Raw genomic sequence first — 19,141 nt, 5'->3', positions numbered from 1 at the left:
CACCTTCCTTAAACAAAGTATAAGAGATGCTATTTTCCGCTTAAGAATGATTCAAGTTTGAAAATGTCAATAGATGCAAAAAGCCACCCTAGAGCTTTGCTCTCTCGAAAGAAAGTAGAGAAGAAATGACATAGTCAATGTTAACTGTCACCAGATGAAGAGAAATCAGATTGTCAGGCCTGGATCTATAAAATTCTTGCCAAAGTAGGACCTCATTTACACATACAGATCTTCATACCCTTTGCTAAGAAAAGCATCTGTGGCAGTTTAGATGTTTGTGCGTTTGCCAAAGATCTTTCACTCTGAATAAAGTAAATGTCATGTCTGTTGTTTATCTCAAATTCAGCAGAGTATTTTTAAAAGGAAATATTTGCGGGGGAGGGTCGAAGGAGAAGAGAGGAAAGAGGTTGGGGAGCTCCAGTTAGTTGGGTGTGGCTGTTTTACAGCAGTCCTCAAGAATCAGTACTCAAGTAACAGACTGGATAAATAAGCGTAAAATAGGCTGTGGGCTAATGAACAGAAAATGTCCTTTTGAAGTGACAGCACAATATCTTAGAACGTGGAGTCTTCCTGAATCTGTACCTAGTCTGTCAACACCAACAAAAATCCAGTTAATTCAAACTGATCATTTGGCATCATGGTGACACAGCTGTCTTGAACTGAAATTCTGAGCACTTAAAGATAGACGGCATTGTATTCAGAGCTAGCTGGTACAAGGGCATCTACCTGTAGTTGCGTTTAAACATTGCGTAGACTTTAAAGATTGGAAAAAGAACGTCATTGCTCTAAGTTCAAGTTGAATTCCATTGAATGGCAACATAAAAAAGAAAAAGTTGTTACCGTATTTCTTGGAATCCAGGTACCCTTTGTAAATTCAGGCTTTCAGTTCAGAGTATGATGTGGTAATTTATGTAAACTGCCTTAAAAAAAAAAAAAGAGAGAGAGAGAGAATTCTCAATGTACCTTTTTTGAAACTGTACTTCACCTTAGGCATTCAAAGTCATAATGAGATCTTAATATTAAATAAATCCTGAGGCTTTTCTTCAGGATATCTATTTGAGGTGCTATAATTATATCAGTCTTTATAAAAATCAAATATTTGTCTTAAGTAAGTGTGATTTGCCTTACCAGTGTCATCAGTTTTATCGAAGTATTCTATGTGACTTTGAGTATCATTTTATTCCCCCAGATGACATGGAAGCCATTCCTGTCAAACAGTTTGTTAAACACATCGGTGAGCTCTATTCTAATAACCAGCATGGGTTTTCCGAGGATTTTGAGGTATGTTTGAAAATGGAAATTAATTTCCACAAACCTTTTTTTTAAAAACAGGGATTTTATGAACTTGAATTAAATGTACTTGAAGCATAACAAAACAATAACTGTCTCAGAAAGTGGAGATGGCTTTTCTTTTGTCTTTTCACTTAAAATTTTAATAGACATTGTCTTCCCGATAAAATGAGGCAAAAGGGGTTAGGAATATTGTCCTACACATGCATGCCTGTGAGCACAGATTTAGTGGCAGAAAAGAGGCGAACTGGTGGGGGTTGTTTTTCAGGTTGTTTCTTCACCCAGATTCTCACTGAGAACAACACTGCCATGCAAAGCTCCCCAATTCTACATCATCTCTGAGCGCACATGGTGTAGCAGAGACCAGGTGTGGCATCTGAGGAGCCAGATGCTGGCCCCACTAGTAGTGAGCCTCATAATCCTTAGGCCAATCTCATCATCTCAGATCCCCATTTTCCCCGTTTTAAAAACTGGTGCTAGGACACCCCCCCCACCCCCCCACCCCGCATCCTAACACTGTTGAAAGAAACGCTGGGTTGAATTGCTAAGAGCCACGCGAAGGTCGAGTGCTGTTGTTTTCCTGGGTATTATTCATTGGAGAGAAGACATGGGTTAACATAGCCCTCTGGTTCTAAGAACTGGTGTGTAAGGAAACAAGGTAGAGTGCGGCTCGCAGCGCCCTGCCAGCTCTGGGTCCCGTGCCAGTTAAGCAGTGACAGGGTGTCAATGAGGAGCTATTAAACAGACTGCCCTTTTCTTCACTGAGGCGCTTAACTAAGGCACATCTCTGGCAGCAAGAGTTGTGCCGAGGAGGCCAAGTTTTCATGGCAGCTCAGCTGTCTTCTAGCTTTGTGGTAAGTCAGTTCCTTTCTCTGTCTCATTTCTACTTTAAAAACGGAAATTAGGAGAGTGATGCAGCTAACCTGCTCGCATCTTTTCACTAAATTGGTGACAGACACAAATGAAGTATTAGAAGGGAAGCGTTCTGGGCCCATCTAGGGGCCGTACAGTGGGGAGGTGCACTTGCGGTCCAGGAACAATGAGAAATGAAAACAGGACCAAAGCCTCTGACTCTACGCAAATTTGGAACCCCCCAAAAATTATCATCCAGGCAACTATACTGACAACTCCTTTTAAATTAAGTCATTCTCTTAGTTTGTTTTGGCTTGCATTTTTTTTTTTTAGTAGAATAAAAGCAAAGGTGCTAGAGAGAAAGAATTCTCTGATTTCTTGTGCAAAATCATATGTTTTGGAACAAACAAAAGCACGTCAAGTACTTAATGCTGGTATTAGATGCGTACCAAAAAAGGTGCCTATTCAACTACAAAGAACGTGGTTTAGTCAAACATTGTGTATTCATGAGGACAGCAAATGTGTGTGGTGTTAACGTGATTTAGTTCAATTGACTGTCGGCTGGATGACTGAGCAAGAATATTGAGGCATTTAACAATGTTGATGGTATTCAGGACAAACATTTATCCTCTAGAGAGTGGAATTTGATCAGGATGATCAAATGCAACTCCGGTTTCTCAATTATTTATGATTTGAGACCCCAGTGCTATTCATCACAGCTGGTTTTGACACCATTTAATTATTCAAAATAATCAGCTACACCTCTGTAAACTTGATCTGACTTAAAATGGGCTTTGCTGCATCAAAATCACGCCCGGTAACAAATCCTGGGCATCTGTACCCTATTGCTATCCTTCAAAAAATAAAGAAATAAATACTATGGCTACAGTTTTTAGTCATCTACATTGAACCTTATAGCAAAAGTATTATTAGCTGGTGGTTATGGGAGTGAAATGGGCAGGCAGGTGGGAAGGGGACACTGGTACACTGTTGTTACCTCACAATCTTTCCTGTATTGAAGGGTTTAAAATTAGCTATTCAGACTAGGAAGACTATCCTTTTTTCTTGGGAATAGAAAAAGAAAAGAGTTTAAAGGCAATATAAAGGAGAGAATATGTAGAAAAGCTCACCAGTTGCTTTCTAACTTAGTGAAAATTTACAGTAATCATATATCACTTCACAGTGGGGCTATTTTGCAAGAGATACACGGTTAGGTAATTCTGCCATGCAAACATCTTAGAATGTACTTACACAGACCCAGATGGCACAGCCTGCTGCTTACCGGGGCTAGAGGGCAGAGCCTATTGCTCCCAGGCTACGCACCTGAATAGCGTATTGCTGTACTGAACCCTGTAGGCAGTTTTGATGCAGTGGTAAGTATTTGTGTATGTGAACACAGAAAAGGTAGTATAAAAATAGAGCATAAAAGATAGGAAATGGTGCATCCGTATTGGGCTCTTACCATGAATGGAGCTTCCCTGCTTTGGGTGAGTCAGTGAGGGGTGAGTGAACGTGACGACCTATGACATTACTACACACGACTGTAGACCATATGAAGACTCTACACTTAGGCTACACTAATTCTATTTAACAAAATGTTTTCTTTCATGAACAATACATGCACCTTGGCTTACTGTAACGTTTTTACTTTATTAACTTCTAATTTTTTTACTTTTTTGTAATAACTTATAAATAGATCTTTTGATTGTACAGCTCTACAAAAATATTATGTCCTTATTATGTCCTGTATGCTTTTTTCTATTTTAAAAGTTTTACTTTTTACACTGTTTATAAAAACTAAGACACAAACACATTAACCTGGGCCTATATAGGGTCAAGATCATCTCTCTCAGTCTCCTACCTTCACATCTTGTCCCCCAGGAGGGCCAGGATGAATAAAACCAGATGCGAGTAAATCATGCACAAAGGAAAACATGAGATATATAAGGCCAATGCCCATGTAACCCAGCATACTGTTTTATAGTAAACTTTTTTGTATGTAGGGATACACCATAAAATAATGATAAAAGTACAGTGTAATAAATACATGAACCAGTAACACAGTGATTTCTTATGGAGTATTTTATGATGCATGTAGTTGCTTGTGCTATACCATTATACACCCAGTAGCGCAGTAGGTTTAGACCAGCATCACCACAGATAGGTGAGCAATGTGTTGCTGTACGATGTTACAAACACTATGATGTCACTAGTCAATAGAAATTTCCTGGCTCTACCATAATCTTACGGGATCATCGTTGGTACTGTAGGTCCTTAATGGAACTGTTGTTACACGGTGCATGACAGTATTGGGAAACACTGTGTTATTCCTCTCTGATAATTCTGCTAGAAGGCAGAACTGTTAACAGACTACATAAGCTATTGGGTCATCGGAAAACTCATGCCATAGTTTCCAGTGTTTTTCTACACAAAAATGCATCATGATTTTCCTGACGACCCAATAGTAAGGTTGTTTTATAGATAGGGAGAGTAACAGACCATATAAAGAACAACAGAGAAAGACATCTGTGTCTTTCGGGAAAAAAAAAATTATAATCTCAACCCCAGATGGCCAAGCTCCATAGCGATGGCCAGCATCTACTTTAAGAACTGTGGATGGATTATTTTACTCCATCTTCAAAAGTAACCCAAAGGTAGGTGCTATCTTACTGCCCCCATTTTACAGCTTAGGAAAGTCTAGCTAAGTGGAGACCGAGGTATCAGGTCATTCCTTGAAATGGCAGCAGTGCAGTTGAAAACCAGGGCTGTGTGGCTCAAACTCACATGGGTACCCTTGATGCTCTTGATAAAGGAGTATCCTGTTATGATCTGAAGTCCGAAAAATAAGGAGGACTTTCAGCAACTGTCTAAAACTGGCCATGTGGTTGTGCCTTGGCAAAGCGGGGAGGGTGTGGGGAGAGCAGCCAAAGGGAGGAGCCTCCCGCCAAGAGCACGAGGCACCCGTTACTTGATCTCTATGGTCGAGAGCCTGCTCAGACAGCTGAGAGTCTGACTTACGGAAATCCTACCCAATATCTGACCAGAGGCCTACGGATAGTCAAAGTACTACTCTGAAGAGAAAAGAGAGAAGAGAAATAACCACTGTCAGTTGACGGTTGGCTGGTAAGAGGAGGTGAAACAACTCAGCCCAACAGTTGCTGAGCACCTACCACTCTCTGAACATAAGATGCAAAGATGAAAAAAAGTCCTTGCCCTCCAAGAGTTCAGTGTGATCGGAGGAGAGCAGACTGTGCACAGCCACAGAGTGGAGACAGGGAAAGCCCAGTCTACGCTTGAAGGTCTGGAGAAAGTGTGAAGAAGTGCAGAAGAGAAGCACACCTATGCATTTTGACGGGGTTTTTCAGCAAGAGCTCTATATGCCCCTGTCTTGTTTAAAAATCATGGAAATAGAAACATTTTGGTGAGTAGCTGTCATATTTTTAGAACTCTGCTGCCTGGAGGAGACAGAGAGAAATGATTCGCTGGTAATTTTGAGTCTTTGTCTAGAGGTGATGCTGAAAGCCAGCTTTTTGTCCTTGTCAGATAAATTTTGGAGACTATGAAAAGCCAGCGACATCATACCTCCAGCATATTTTGCAGTCACTGGAAATAAAATCAATCCTGGTCTCGGGATGGCATTTGATGACTCCATTCCTTTGCTCCCTTAGCTAAATTCAGCCTCACTGTCCTTCCCAGGGAGTGGTTTCCCAGAGTAGTGTAAGATTAAGAGCCTCTTCCTCGACCTTCACAATCAATCGCAATGCAGGAGGCTTCCAAAGGCACAGCGCTAGCATGCCCTTTCAGAAGGAGAGCGCTCCAGAGCTATACGGGTCAACAGAATTAACAGGGTTGAGGAAATCAGAAGTTTAAAGGCTGAATGCAGAGATGAGGCCAGAGGTCCATGGCCTCTTGACAGTGTCCTTTGGGAGATTGCTTCTATTAAGACTAACCAGCTGAGCTGGATGTTCATCTTAAATCAAGAGAACAAAGCTTTGTCCACCTGAGCCCATGCTCTGAGGGACTAGTGGCCACAATCACTTTATGTAATGAATGAATACTTCAGGGTTGCCAGTGACAGATAACAGGAGGACCCCTGGGCAGAGGTGTGATACTGCACAAAGCTCTTGCCTGCAAGAGGGCAGAAAATTACCCTGTAGGTTTTCCTGCGATTCTGCGACAGAATACCAGTTTGGGTCTTAAATATCTTAAGAGAAAACCCTTTTTCAACTCTTTGAAAATAATCATAGCGTTTAATTTGAGTTTTTATGAAGAGGGAGGCAAAAGGTGAGCTAGCCGAATGTCACAAATTGTATGTAAAAAAACAATTTTATGTTATAGCCCAGCTGCAGGATGCTAGGTACTGTGTCAGACTCTCTAGAAAAGGTTAGTTTTTTGTACAGGAAAGATAGTCATTTTAGGGAAATATGGGTGGATTTGAACAAAGAGAATAGGCACACTTAGCAACGTAGATGGCTATAAAGCAAAGAGCAGGAAATCATATGGTCTTTTCAAAGGGCACAGAGTTAAAACTGGGAACGGAAGGAGAGTTTGTAGGTGATAGGATAGCCCTTGAAAATCTGGCTAAGTAATCTGGACTCTACCCAGGGGTTTCTGAGTAAAGGAGTAGTAAAGTCCACCCAGCATGTGAAGAAAATCTTGTCTGGCTGCAGATTGTAGCCTCAGCGGAAGACAGCAGAGGCAGGAATGTGCAGCCTAACCAGCACCTGACCAGGGCCAGCTCTGTGTCCAACACTGTACAAGCATGATGCTACAGTTATGACCCAAACTAATCAGGCCTCTGTAGAACAGGCCCCAACACAACTGTAGACTGTGTGAACTCAAACACGAAGAATGGTACACATACCAAATTTAGTACTTGGTCCCTAGGTTCAAAAAGATCGTCTTCTCAGTTTGCTTGATGAGCAGAGTAATCTGAAAGATTGATTTTTAGATTTGGTTCAGTTATGTTTTTCTTTTCTTTTTTTGGAGAGGTTTTTGCTATAGGGCGCATGCACTCGCCAGACAGAGAGACAGAGACAGAAAGCGAGAAATCACCCCCCAGGGGGGATGGCCGTGCCACACTCCCTTTTCCTCCATTCTCCTCTCAGGATCTTGGGCACACACGCACACACGCCGGTTTAAGCCACTGGGTCTGGGACTCGAACCGCGGTCGACCACGTGGGAGTCCAGCAAGATAGCCATTTGAAATGAGTCACAAGATAGGACAGAGGTCTCAAGTGCACTTTAGATGGCCTCTTATATGGATTCCAAGTAGTAGTGATTTAGCTTCTTTAAATTCCCAAGAATTATGGATATAGCAGATATATTTATGGTTTTTTTTTTTTTTAATTTTAACACCTTGCTTTCCACTGGCCCTCTAATATGCCTACTGTACGCCTCTTCTTATTCCGAGTATCCATTTTGAGAATCCTAGGTTTGTTATACAGACAACGAAATATAAACAAGCTTAAATCTTAAACTGGTTATTAGAGTGCTGAATAGGTAACTTTACTGTACACACTTCATCGGGCAGTGTCACTTTAAAGGGTTTTTAACACCTATTAAAATCACATTAACTTTGAAATGCCAGTTCTGCTGGAGAAAAGCCACTCCAGGATCAGATGATATTATCAGCATCTAAATGAGCCAAGCAGAATGGCAAGGAATTACAGATGACATTATTAGCCACCAGACAATATCAAAAGGCCTTAGGCAAACCCCATGGGTTCTGATAAAATCAGATTTAACATTATTTATGACTATTCTTTGTTTTCTGTCATTCACATAATTGGAAAAGTGAAATAGCAGCAACGGATCAGACTGAGAGTTTTAGATAACAAAGAGTTTGATTGGCCATATTGAATGACCGCTTTGAGCAGTGCAGACAGCTGCTGCCAGCCAGTCTTGCTCGATCAGATTATATTATAATAGAGGTACAACCTCAGTCTATAGCCAGGGTGGTCAGATCCACACAACAGGAAAGAAATCAATCAATAAACGAAGAGAATCTGAGACCTACGTACTAAAAGTTAAAAGTCTCTCAGCATAAGATACTTTGACAACTCGGCCCTGAAAAGGTAACGACCTTTAAAACCCAGAAACAAAAGGATGTCAGCTTGTTTCTGGGATTTGTGTATACATTGAAGTAATGTCACCCAGAATACAAACCCACTTAAAAAAAGTTTCCTGTCCTTGAAACAATTGAGAAGAGCATGCCTCAGGGCTTTAAGGCAATTCTAAAAGGCAGGTCCCAATATTCCAACTACAGCTAGCGTGGCTTAGTTCTTGTAGATGTTAACGTATCAGACACATTACTCTGTGTTTATCATCTCATTTTAGAGAAAAGAGCCCAAGGCAACCTTAAGGCCCTTTAGGCCAGTGCTTGCCAAACCATAGGTTATAAACAATTTTAGAACAGAACAGAAAATACCAGAGTTTATCATGTTTAGTAAGGGCAAGATACAGGTAAGAATTACCATGAAACATAGACTTTTCCCGAAGTGATGGACTGAATTAAATGCTTGTTGGGGTCTGTTTTCTTTCTTACTTTCTTAAAGTGGACAGATAGAAAAGCCTATAATTATGAAAAATTTTAATATCCAAGAATTGGCCAATGAATACGATTTCTTAGAACACATAGTAACTCTTTGTTATTTTATACCTTAATGTGATTCTTTGATTACAGTGAGGTTCTCCTTAGAGAGAAGAGGGGGACTACATGCTGGGAAGTACTTTGTGACTATAAAAGACAACTAGTTCCTTGTTTTCATTATGCTTAATGTAAATGCTGTGGAAAACATCCATAGTTGCTATGCAGCTCCTTGGTGAAAAAAAAAGTCTGCATGCTCCTAAACTCTGTTACATCTGTTATGTGTAAAACATTTCTCCTGATAATTTTGTGTCACTTTGCTCCTGCTCTTTGTAGCAGCTGTGCACTGCTAATGACTTCCCTTATTAGTTAGCTCCAATACTTTCTTGGATTTGAATCATACAGAGCAGAAAATTTTGGCTTTTCAGCAACCTTGTATTAAGCTAATGGATGATGTTTATATCCATGGCCAAGGTAGGGAAGATGGTTGCCACTGTTATTTTTCTAAAGAAGGATAATTTAAATAAAATTAGAGTTTACAAACAATTTATCAGGACTAACAAGTTGTCTGAGCCAGATACAACAATTACTTGGGCTATATATTAGTGTCATTTCAAGACTGAGTCTTTATAGTCAATTTGCAGTCTCATGGTTGTAAAATGAGGCTATAAGACCTATAAACACGTTGAAAATCATGCTGGAGATTATACTTCTTGGAAATTCACATTCATCTGTTAAGATTTAGGTGAATTGTCAACTCTTCTCAAGCCTTCTCTGGTCCCATCATGTTCCCATCATAGCATTTTTTCCCCCAGGCCTTTTGTCTGTTCGTTACATTAGACTGACATTATCTTTGTTAATGTTTTTCTCAGTCATAGATTGAGATGCATTCCAAAGAACTTTTTTTAATCCCAATTCCTAGGTCAAAATCTGGACTAAAGAATAAGATTGATGAGTTAGTAAAGAATGAAACCCTATGATTTCACACGCTTAAATATTTTTATTTAATCTTTTCTTAAGAATTATTTAACTTACTTTTATTTATTTTAATTTGACCAGAGAGGGACAAAGGGAGAGAGCAAAAGAGAGAGAGAAAGTGAGAAAGCAAGCTGCCAGGTCTGGGACTCGAACCACAGTCTGCCATGTGTGAACCCAGAGTCCTTAACCACCAATGCCACCGGCCAGTCCCTAATTTCACATTCTTAGTCTGTTACAAATATGTCAATAGTTACATGTGAAGGTGGGTTTTGGGAGCCAGTGGTGACCGTTGCTCTGGAATGAGTCAATACTTGTCTCTGAGAATATATGCAATTCCTTTCTTTCCTAGTGTATCTAAAATGTTCGTTTATTTTCTTCACTAGGAGGTGCAGCGCTGTACAGTTGATATGAACATCACTGCAGAACATTCCAATCATCCAGATAACAAGCACAAAAACAGATACATCAACATTTTAGCATGTGAGTAGTAAACTATGAACTATCTTCAACTGCAAGAAAATTAAATTTCCATGCTGGGTGTAAGTGAAAGTCAAGCAGTCAGATTCTGGAGCTAAGACGGAGCGATACTGGCAAGCTAACCCCTCATTAGTCCATCTTCAACAGTATAAAAGAAGAAGTGGGGATGTTTCTTGTCCCCTTTATCTTTCCTTAGGCTCTCAGCTGTCAGGGCGTGTAACAAGGTGAGAGTCACTGTTTTTTTCACATGAGGTGATGTCATTGCAGATGCTGGGACCCAAGCAAGGTTCACTTCATTATCTTGACATTGATTTTAACTAGTGAGAGTAAAATCTTTTTAATGCAGACAGAAACTTAGAGTTGAATCAAGGGAACTGAATTTCAGAGCAATAAAACTATGTAATTAGTCTGTACCTAAAGTAATGAGCTTCTAGGTTTTTTGGCCTATGTGCTTAACACTATCCAACATATTTCCAGGGTCAGGAGTATCCTGGAGGCCAGGGACATAAACAACAGGCATTCTTCATACAGCACCTCAAGGACTACCCTAGGAGTGCCGGTTACCTTTGTTACCATTTTACATTCCCGCCAGCAATACACGGGAAAGCCTCGTGTTTCACATCCTCACCAAAGCTTTATTTATTTTTCTTTTTTAATAATAATAACCATCCCAATGGATATGAAGTAGTATCCCAATTCCCTAATAAGTAGCGATATTGATCATCTTTTTGTGTCCTTGTTGGCCATATGTGTACCTTCTTTGGAACAGTATCTATTTCAATCTTTTACCCATTTTTCAATTTGATTGCTTGTCTTTCTAAGAGTCCTTTATATATTCTGCATATAGATCCCTTACTACATGTGTAGTTTAATATTTTCTCCCATTGTGTACACTGTCTTTTCACTTTCTTTTCTTTTTTTCCTTTTAAAATTAGTTATTTAATTTATTTTTTTTTTAAATTTATGATAGAACTTGTGTGCTCAACAGAGAGAGAGAGAAAGCAACCGGGGGGATGGCCACACCACAATCCCTTCTCTTCCATTCTCCTCTTGAAATCTTGGGCACGTGCACACACACACACACACACACACACACACATACACATGCCCGGTGTGAGTTTAAGCAACTGGGTCCAAGACTTGAACTGCAATCAACTATATAGGAGTCCAGTGATGTAGCCATTATGCCATCTGCTGGTCCCTGTCTTTTCACTTTCTTACTGGTGTCCTTGGAAGCCCAAATTTAAAAAAAAAAAAAAAAAGTTCTTTTTTGCCATTGCTAAGAACACGAGATCACAAAGATGTATACCTGTGTTTTCATCTAAGAATTTTATGGTTTGGGAACCAGCAGTTAGCGTAATGGCTATGTCGCTGGACTCCCACGTAGTCGACCGCGGTTCGCGTCCTGGACCCAGTGGCTTAAAACTCACGCCGGGCGCGTGTGCGTGCGTGCCCACGATCCCGAGAGGAGAATGGAGGAGAAGGGATTGCGGCGTGACCATCCCCCCTGGGGGGTGATTTCTCGCTTTCTGTCTCTATGTCTCTCTCTGTCTGTCTGGCGAGCGCACGCGCCCTATAGCAAAAATCTCTCCAAAAAAAAAAAAAAAAAAAGAATTTTATGGTTTTAGCTCTTACATGTAGGTCTTTTGATCCACTTTGAGTTAATGTTTATATGTGGTGTACATAAGAGTCCAAATTCATTCCTTTGCATGTGGATATCGAGTTGTCCTGGTACCATTTGTTGAAAAGACTTCTTTCCCCACTGAGTTGTCCCAGCAAAGAGGACAACTGATCTAGTTTGAAAATCAGTTGACCATAAATATAATGATTTATTTCTTAATAATCAATTTGATTCTGTTGATCTATATTTCTGTCCTTATACAATATCAATTATTGGCCATAGCTTTGTAGTAAGTTTTGAAACTGGGAGCTGAGAGCCCTCTAAATTTCTTTTTTTCAAGATTATCTTGGTTATTGTGGATCTATTATGTTTCCATATGAATTTCAGGATCAACCTATTATTGCTCCAGAAAACATAGCTGGGATTTTGACAGGGATTACACTGAATCTGTAGGTTAACCTGGGGATCTTTGCCATCTTAACAACATTGCCTTCTAATTATTGAGCATGGGTTCTTTTTCATTTATTTAGATCTTTGAGGCCTTTCATCAGTGGAGTATAGTCTGCTATGTTCAAGGACCATGATTCTGTTCTTAAATTTATTTCCTAAGTCTTTTATTCTTTTTTATGCTATTGTAGATGAAATTTATAAATTTTATTTTTGGACTGTTCATTACCCGTGTAGAAAGTATAATTGATTTTTGTGTATCAATCTTGCATCTTACTACTTAACTGAACTCATTTTTCTAATAGTTACTGGGTGGTCAGGAAAGTCACGACACATTTTTGCATAAAAAAATACATTATGACTTTCCTGACAACCTAATATTTGTTGTGGATTCCATTGCTTTTCTGTATGCAAGATCAAATCATCTAAGAATAGTTCTTCCTGAAAAATTTAAAAATAATTGCAAGTCTTTTTTGAATAGGATTATTTGTTTCATTGGTATGAGACAATGAAGAAAAGGGTAAAAAAGAGAACAGTGAAGACCCAAACATTTTTTTTTTCCTCCAGTCTTTAATCTCTTGACTCTGGCAGCATTTGTCAGCCAGCCCCAGGGTCACTGTGCTGTAGTGTGAGGATTATACCATCCATACACCACCTTTCTGAACATGCAAAACAGACACGACTATACACACATCTGCACATTACATATTTCCATTTCCATGCACTTATAAAACCAAAGTATGTGGCAAAGGAGGAGGAGAAAATCAAGGCAACTTCTGTGTGATGTGCCTAAGGATTTTTCTGGAAAATCATCATTTCTGATTAAATGTGGTTTTACTTTCACAAATTCAAAAATAGATGTGATTTTATTTTTAAAAATTCAGGGAACTGGGTTTTTGTGTACTCTTAGCCCCTCAGATTCTGGGCATGTCACCTTCATGTACCCTTTTATAAATGCCCTTATAGACTAAAGAATACTATAGAAATGTCAGAGAAACGAGTAAGGTCAGACCATAAATGCGCCTGAATCTACAATGCACAATATGGGAAAGGCTCTTCCGGAGCCACCAGTTCTCAAGGTTGCGAATGTTTCCATGCCACCTCCTATACTGATGTATTAACTGGTCTAGATGAGTATGAATTTTGCAACCTGAAGAGCTTGTCACTCCTTAAGCATTAACAACCTGCAATGTGATGGCTACTAAGGCTTACCAGTTTGGATTTGGGAGAAATGTTTTATTTATTTTTTAAGAGATTTTTGCCATAAGGTAGGTGCAATGCCAGAGAGAGAGACAGAGAGAGGGAAAGTGAGAAATCACCCCTCAGGGAGGATGGCCATGGCACAGTTCCTTCTCCATTCTCCTCCCGGGATCTTGGGCATGCATGCACACATGCTTGGTGTGACTTTCAAGCCATGGGTCCGGGACTCGAACGTGGTCAGCCATGTGGGAGTACAGCAGCATAACCTCTACACTATCTGCTGGCCCCAGGAGAAATTTTTCACTCGGTGTGTATTTATAGCAGACAGCCCCTGTTTTATGTCAATTATAGACAATTTGTTGGAACCACCAAAGAATTCATAGTTCCAAGAATGGAGAGAGCTTTTAGAGAGTGCTTGGTGTAGTCTGAGGTCAGGAATATCCAAGCAAAACCACTCACTGGATTATTCTTTGAACCAGCCTTTTATGATAATGACTATAAAACAGAAATATTGGGTTGTTTTATGCCTTTTTACATAAAGAAAAATGTAGAAAAATATGTCATGACTTTTCTGACAACCCGATACAATTAACTTTTGTCCATTCTCTTCCTAGGTAAGAAAAATAAAATTATAACCTTAGCTTTTATTGATTTTCCTATTCTGAAAAACCAGGACCATTCTGTCAGAAAACTAGAGAGACATATGGTGACACCCCTTTTATTCATAAGCTCAGACTAAGTGAGTCCTAAAAGTGGATCATTGACTTTGTATTCTTACAGAAAGATTAAAGTGAATTTGATTTCAAAATATAAGACAAAGACATTATAGAGGATTACAACATGCAGTAGTTTTATATGAAGTAAGAAAAATCTTTTTTTTTTTTGAGAGAGAGATTTTTGCTATAGCGTGCATGCCCTCACTGGAGAGACAGAGACAGACAGAAAGTGAGAAATCACTCCCCTGGAGGGCGGATGGCCACACCGCAATTCCTTCTTTTCCATTCTCCTCTCAGGATTCTGGGCACGCACCCATATGCATCTGCTGTGGGTTTTAAGCTGCCAGGTCCAGGAGTTGGACTGTGGTCGACTATGTGGGAGTCCAGTGGCGTAACTATTACGCCATCTGCTGGTCCCACTAAGAAGAATCTTCATTTACATGTCGGACACTCAGCGGTAACAGCATGGCTTTATGTTTCTGAGATAGATTCAAACATTTTATCTTTAACTATTTCGTTGTTGTTCTGCCAAAAGTTTTTCAGGCTACTCAGGGAGATGCCACCTTGGTCCTGCTTCCTGGTGCTGTGCTTTAGAATGCTACTAACTTACAAATAACCCATTTTATTTTGGCTTTTTTTTTCTTCCTCCTTACCCTCTACAGATGATCACAGTAGGGTGAAGTTAAGACCTTTACCGGGAAAAGACTCTAAGCACAGCGACTACATTAATGCCAACTATGTCGATGTAAGTCGGACATTTTTGTAAGCCTGTTTCTGGAAATTAGAGGCAGCAGCACAGACTCTGGGATGTACTTAGTGCTGCCCAGAGCGCTCACTCTGCAGTACAGAATGCACGTGAATTATTAACAGGTCTTCTGTATTCCGCTTTCATCTAACTTTGTGCTGTGTCGTCTTTGAAGGGTTACAACAAAGCGAAAGCCTACATCGCCACCCAGGGACCTTTAAAGTCTACGTTTGAAGATTTCTGGAGGATGATTTGGGAACAAAACACTGGAATCATTATCATGATTACGAACCTTGTAGAAAAAGGAAGGGTAAGAGCCTCTTGGCTGACTATCTTATTCATGCACCTTCATTTAGAAGTACCCATGCTGTACCTGCTGTAGGGGAGGGATTGGAAAAGAGTTTTCTCTGCCCTCATGGTGCTGGTAGAAAAATATGTCATGACTTTTCTGAAGACCTAATACTAAGAGAAGAGCATAAATACTAGGCCCATTTCACAGATGACCCCGTGCAATTATATCCCAGGTCATCATCCTCTTCGGAGGTCACTGCTAGGTCATTCAAGCCATGCATTCCTTTTCCAGGGAGATGGCAATCTCACCTTTGTTTTAGCACCGAGATGACATGATCCCCAGGAGAACAGATTAAGTTGTGGTTATGATTTGCTAAATTTTTTCCTTTTTTGCAGAGAAAATGTGATCAGTATTGGCCAACAGAGAATAGTGAGGAGTATGGAAACATTATTGTCGCACTGAAGAGCACAAAAGTACATGCCTGCTATACCGTTCGTCGTTTTTCAATCAGAAATACAAAAGTGAAAAAGGTATTGCAGAAATTGGGTGGGCTGCCAGGGCATGTCTTTAATAATTGTATGAAAATTACTATGTAACTAGAGCCAAATCTCATAACCAACCTGGTTTTCAAAAAGTATTTTTAAGAATATTTATCTGACAATTCTGAATTGGCATCTGTGTGTGGAAGGTTACTGGCAAAGCACATAGTAGGGTTTAACTGGCCCAATTGAGTTATTTAATTTGTTCACAAGTAAGACTTCACTTAAAGAAAAAAAGGAAAATAAAATCATCCTCTTAGGTCTTGGTAACATTCAGCAAAAATGGCAGCATCATTTTGTTGACTTAGCTTTTTCATTGTAATTGTGTGACAGCTTGAAAACCTAGTTTCTCAAAGTGTGTTCCAAAAAAGACCAGTCCTGAAAGAGGCTGGTAAAATCAGATTCTGAAATAGAGAGTAGAAGAGTGGTTAGTAGAGGTTAGGAAAGAGAACTGAGAGAGATTGGTGGGCAAGTACAGCATTTACACAGAAAAAATAAGTTGTAGTGTTTAGTAATGGTGACTACAAATAACCATAATATATTTCAAAATAGTTGGAAAACTTTGTTCCCAGCACAAAGAAATGTTGAGTGTAGGAGATGATGGACAGTCTAATTAACTCTGCTTTGGCCATTACACATTATATATACATATATCAAGAAACCACACTAGGGAACCAGCAGTTAGTGTAATGGCTATGTTGCTGGACTCGCACGTAGTCGACCATGGTTCGCGTCCTGGACCCGGTGGCTTAAAACTCACGCGAGGCGCATGTGCGTGCGTGCGTGCGTGCCCGCCCAAAATCCCGAGAGGAGAATGGAGGAGAAGGGATTGCGGCATGACCATCCCCTCTGGGGGGTGATTTCTCACTTTCTGTCTCTCTGTCTCTGTCTGTCTGGCAAGCACTCACGCTCTATAGCGAAAACCTCTCCAAAAAAAAAGAAATACGGTTACATTAAGAGAGCATGGCATACGTAGGATGGATTACCACGTGACTCAGCAGGAGTATTTGAGAGTTCCGTGTGCTAACAGACCAGAACGGTTTTCATCTAAGATGTTATTTTTATGAACTTGGATATATATCTGCAGTATATTAAAACAAGCCAGTTCTTTTAGCAATAAACTGGATATTCTGATAAGTCCTTACTGTAAAACACATAGAAATAGCAGATAAAATACAGCAAATATGCATTTAAATGCATAGTTGTGTTTACAAGAGAGTAAAAAAATAATAAAATACCCAGGGGAAAATGACAATAAGACAAAGCAGAAAACCTGAATTATCAATAAATACAAAACTCTGTCTGCTTTGGAAATATTTACCGATCCCAGGAATCTAGAGACTTGAATCTCAAGGTCATGCAAGGAACTAAAGACAAAGTGTTGGAATCCCTGCAAGGTAGAGAGTTGGAAAGGAGACCCCTGCCTAAATTCAGAGCTCATGAATCAGGAATAAAAACATCTAACAAAAATGAAGACATGAAAAGGGAACTTGTCCTTCTCAGTCTAAGTCCTGAGAAAGGAAAATATTCCCTCCTGAGAATACAACACCATAGTTAAAAAAAAAAAAAAAAAAAGAAACCACGCTATACCCTATCAATATGTAAAATTATTTGTCATAATATAATCAGGCTCTGCTGATCAAGGAGAAATAGCAGATAAATGCTACATAATATGTATTCATTCCTCTTTTTGAAATTTACAGTGAATACAGTGACCAGAGTGCTCTGTTAGGAAGTCTAAATACTTCTGTTTTGCTTAGTGTTTTCTAATGTGGCTTAAGAATAATAATCCTTTTATATAATGTCTTGAGAATCGCACTTTGTAGAAACTATGCTTTCAAGTTATCCATTTCTCTTTCAAAATCTGCCACAAGAATGACAGATCATCACTGCAGTATTATAAACTCTAGATAGATGCTTATTAAGAAAATCTGGGACCAGCAGATCATGTAATGGGCACATCCTGGATTTCCATATAGCAACTGTGGTTTGAGTCCTGGACACAGCAGCTTAACACTCACACTGGGTGCATGTACATGCGTCCCCCAAATTCCAAGAAAGTGGAGGAAAAGGGATTGCAGTGTAGCCATCTCCCTGGTGGGGGCGGGAAGTTTCCTCATTTTCTGTCTCTCCAGCTAATGCACTTACCTGATAGCAAAAAATCTCTTAAAGAAAAAAAAAAGAAAGAAAATAGTTATATTATAGAAACTTAGATGTGGCTGTTATTTGTAGCAATGGGATTTCTTTGGGGGGGGTATTTTTGAGAATGTGATAAAATTATAGCCTCCTTGTCTTGGAAGAAATCACATTTACTCAAATCACATTTTTTTAAAGAATAACTTTATTTAATTTCATTCATTCATTCATTTTAATTTGACCAGAGAGAGAAAGAGGAAAAGTGAGAAAGCAAAACACCAGGTCCAGGACTTAAACTGCAGTCGGCCATGCGGGTGTGTCTAGCGCCTTAACCACCACGCCATCTGCTGGTCCCTCAAATCACATTTATTCAGATTCTTACACATAATTTCGGTTTCTTTGAAGCCCAACTATGATCCAAAATTAACAGTCTTTTATGTATGTAATTGTTTCCAAAAGTGGCAAAAATACAATAGCTGGTATAAAATTTACAAAGTCATGGGAACGCTAATAATTTTAAACAGGGCCCACTTAGTCTTGTTTTAGAAACAACTTATGTCACAGGAAAATGTAGGAACTTTTATCTGTTTTAAATACTGAGAAGAGGAAAAATTAGAGCCATCATGAGCCTTTGTAGCACAGGGTTGGACACAATTCAGTCTTCAGTATTGATTAACGATCTTTAATCATCCAAAAAATTTGAAATTTCTAAAGGTATTGGTAATAAGGAAATATAGTAAATGATCTATTTAGGGAAAATATTCATCTAAAATATTAAAATGGAAAAGTCAAAATGTAAAAAGTTTAATCACTTAAAATAGAAGTAGTCTGAAAAGCCATTATGGAAGTGACAGAGATGCGAGCTTGACTCTGGAAATGAGAATCATTTTACACTTAGGATCATCCCATCACTTCCTGGAGTGTATACAGCAGCACCTGGCACTATGACTCCAGAAGGTTCAGCCTGGAGAGTGGACAAGGAATGAGAATCATGGCCTACAGGCAGATGAAAGCAAAGCAAGGCCTTTTGGAATTGAGGCAGAAAGTCAGGAAATGAAGGCATTATAGGAAAACTACAAAATAAAATTAGTTCCCAGCCCCAAAGAACTGATATTAAATGTTTGTTCTTGGCGCAACCTTAAACAGTTTTCTAAGAGAGAGTGACACTTCCAGCTTCATATCCAAGTAAGCAATATCTCCATGTAATAGCATGGAAGTTGGTCACGAGGAGGAAAAAGGCCACGAACAGTAATTAACAA

General features: G+C 39.5%; 1 protein-coding gene across 1 annotated transcript in view; it reads left to right on the top strand.

The window, feature by feature from the left end:
* Positions 1-19,141, top strand: part of PTPRG (protein tyrosine phosphatase receptor type G) — a gene marked incomplete in the record, with an annotated part of 820,292 nt that overhangs the window by 768,246 nt on the left and 32,905 nt on the right. The window contains 5 exon segments of the mRNA XM_027775507.1: positions 1,190-1,281; positions 10,093-10,189; positions 14,833-14,915; positions 15,091-15,225; positions 15,603-15,737. Of these exon segments, the coding sequence (XP_027631308.1) occupies positions 1,190-1,281; positions 10,093-10,189; positions 14,833-14,915; positions 15,091-15,225; positions 15,603-15,737 (542 nt within the window).

The sequence above is a fragment of the Tupaia chinensis genome, unplaced genomic scaffold, assembly GCF_000334495.1.
Source record: "Tupaia chinensis unplaced genomic scaffold, TupChi_1.0 Scaffold000569_1, whole genome shotgun sequence".
NCBI classification, from domain to species: Eukaryota; Metazoa; Chordata; class Mammalia; order Scandentia; family Tupaiidae; genus Tupaia; species Tupaia belangeri.
Note: the sequence above shows the minus strand (reverse complement) of the source record. Positions and strands in the feature narration are given on the sequence as shown.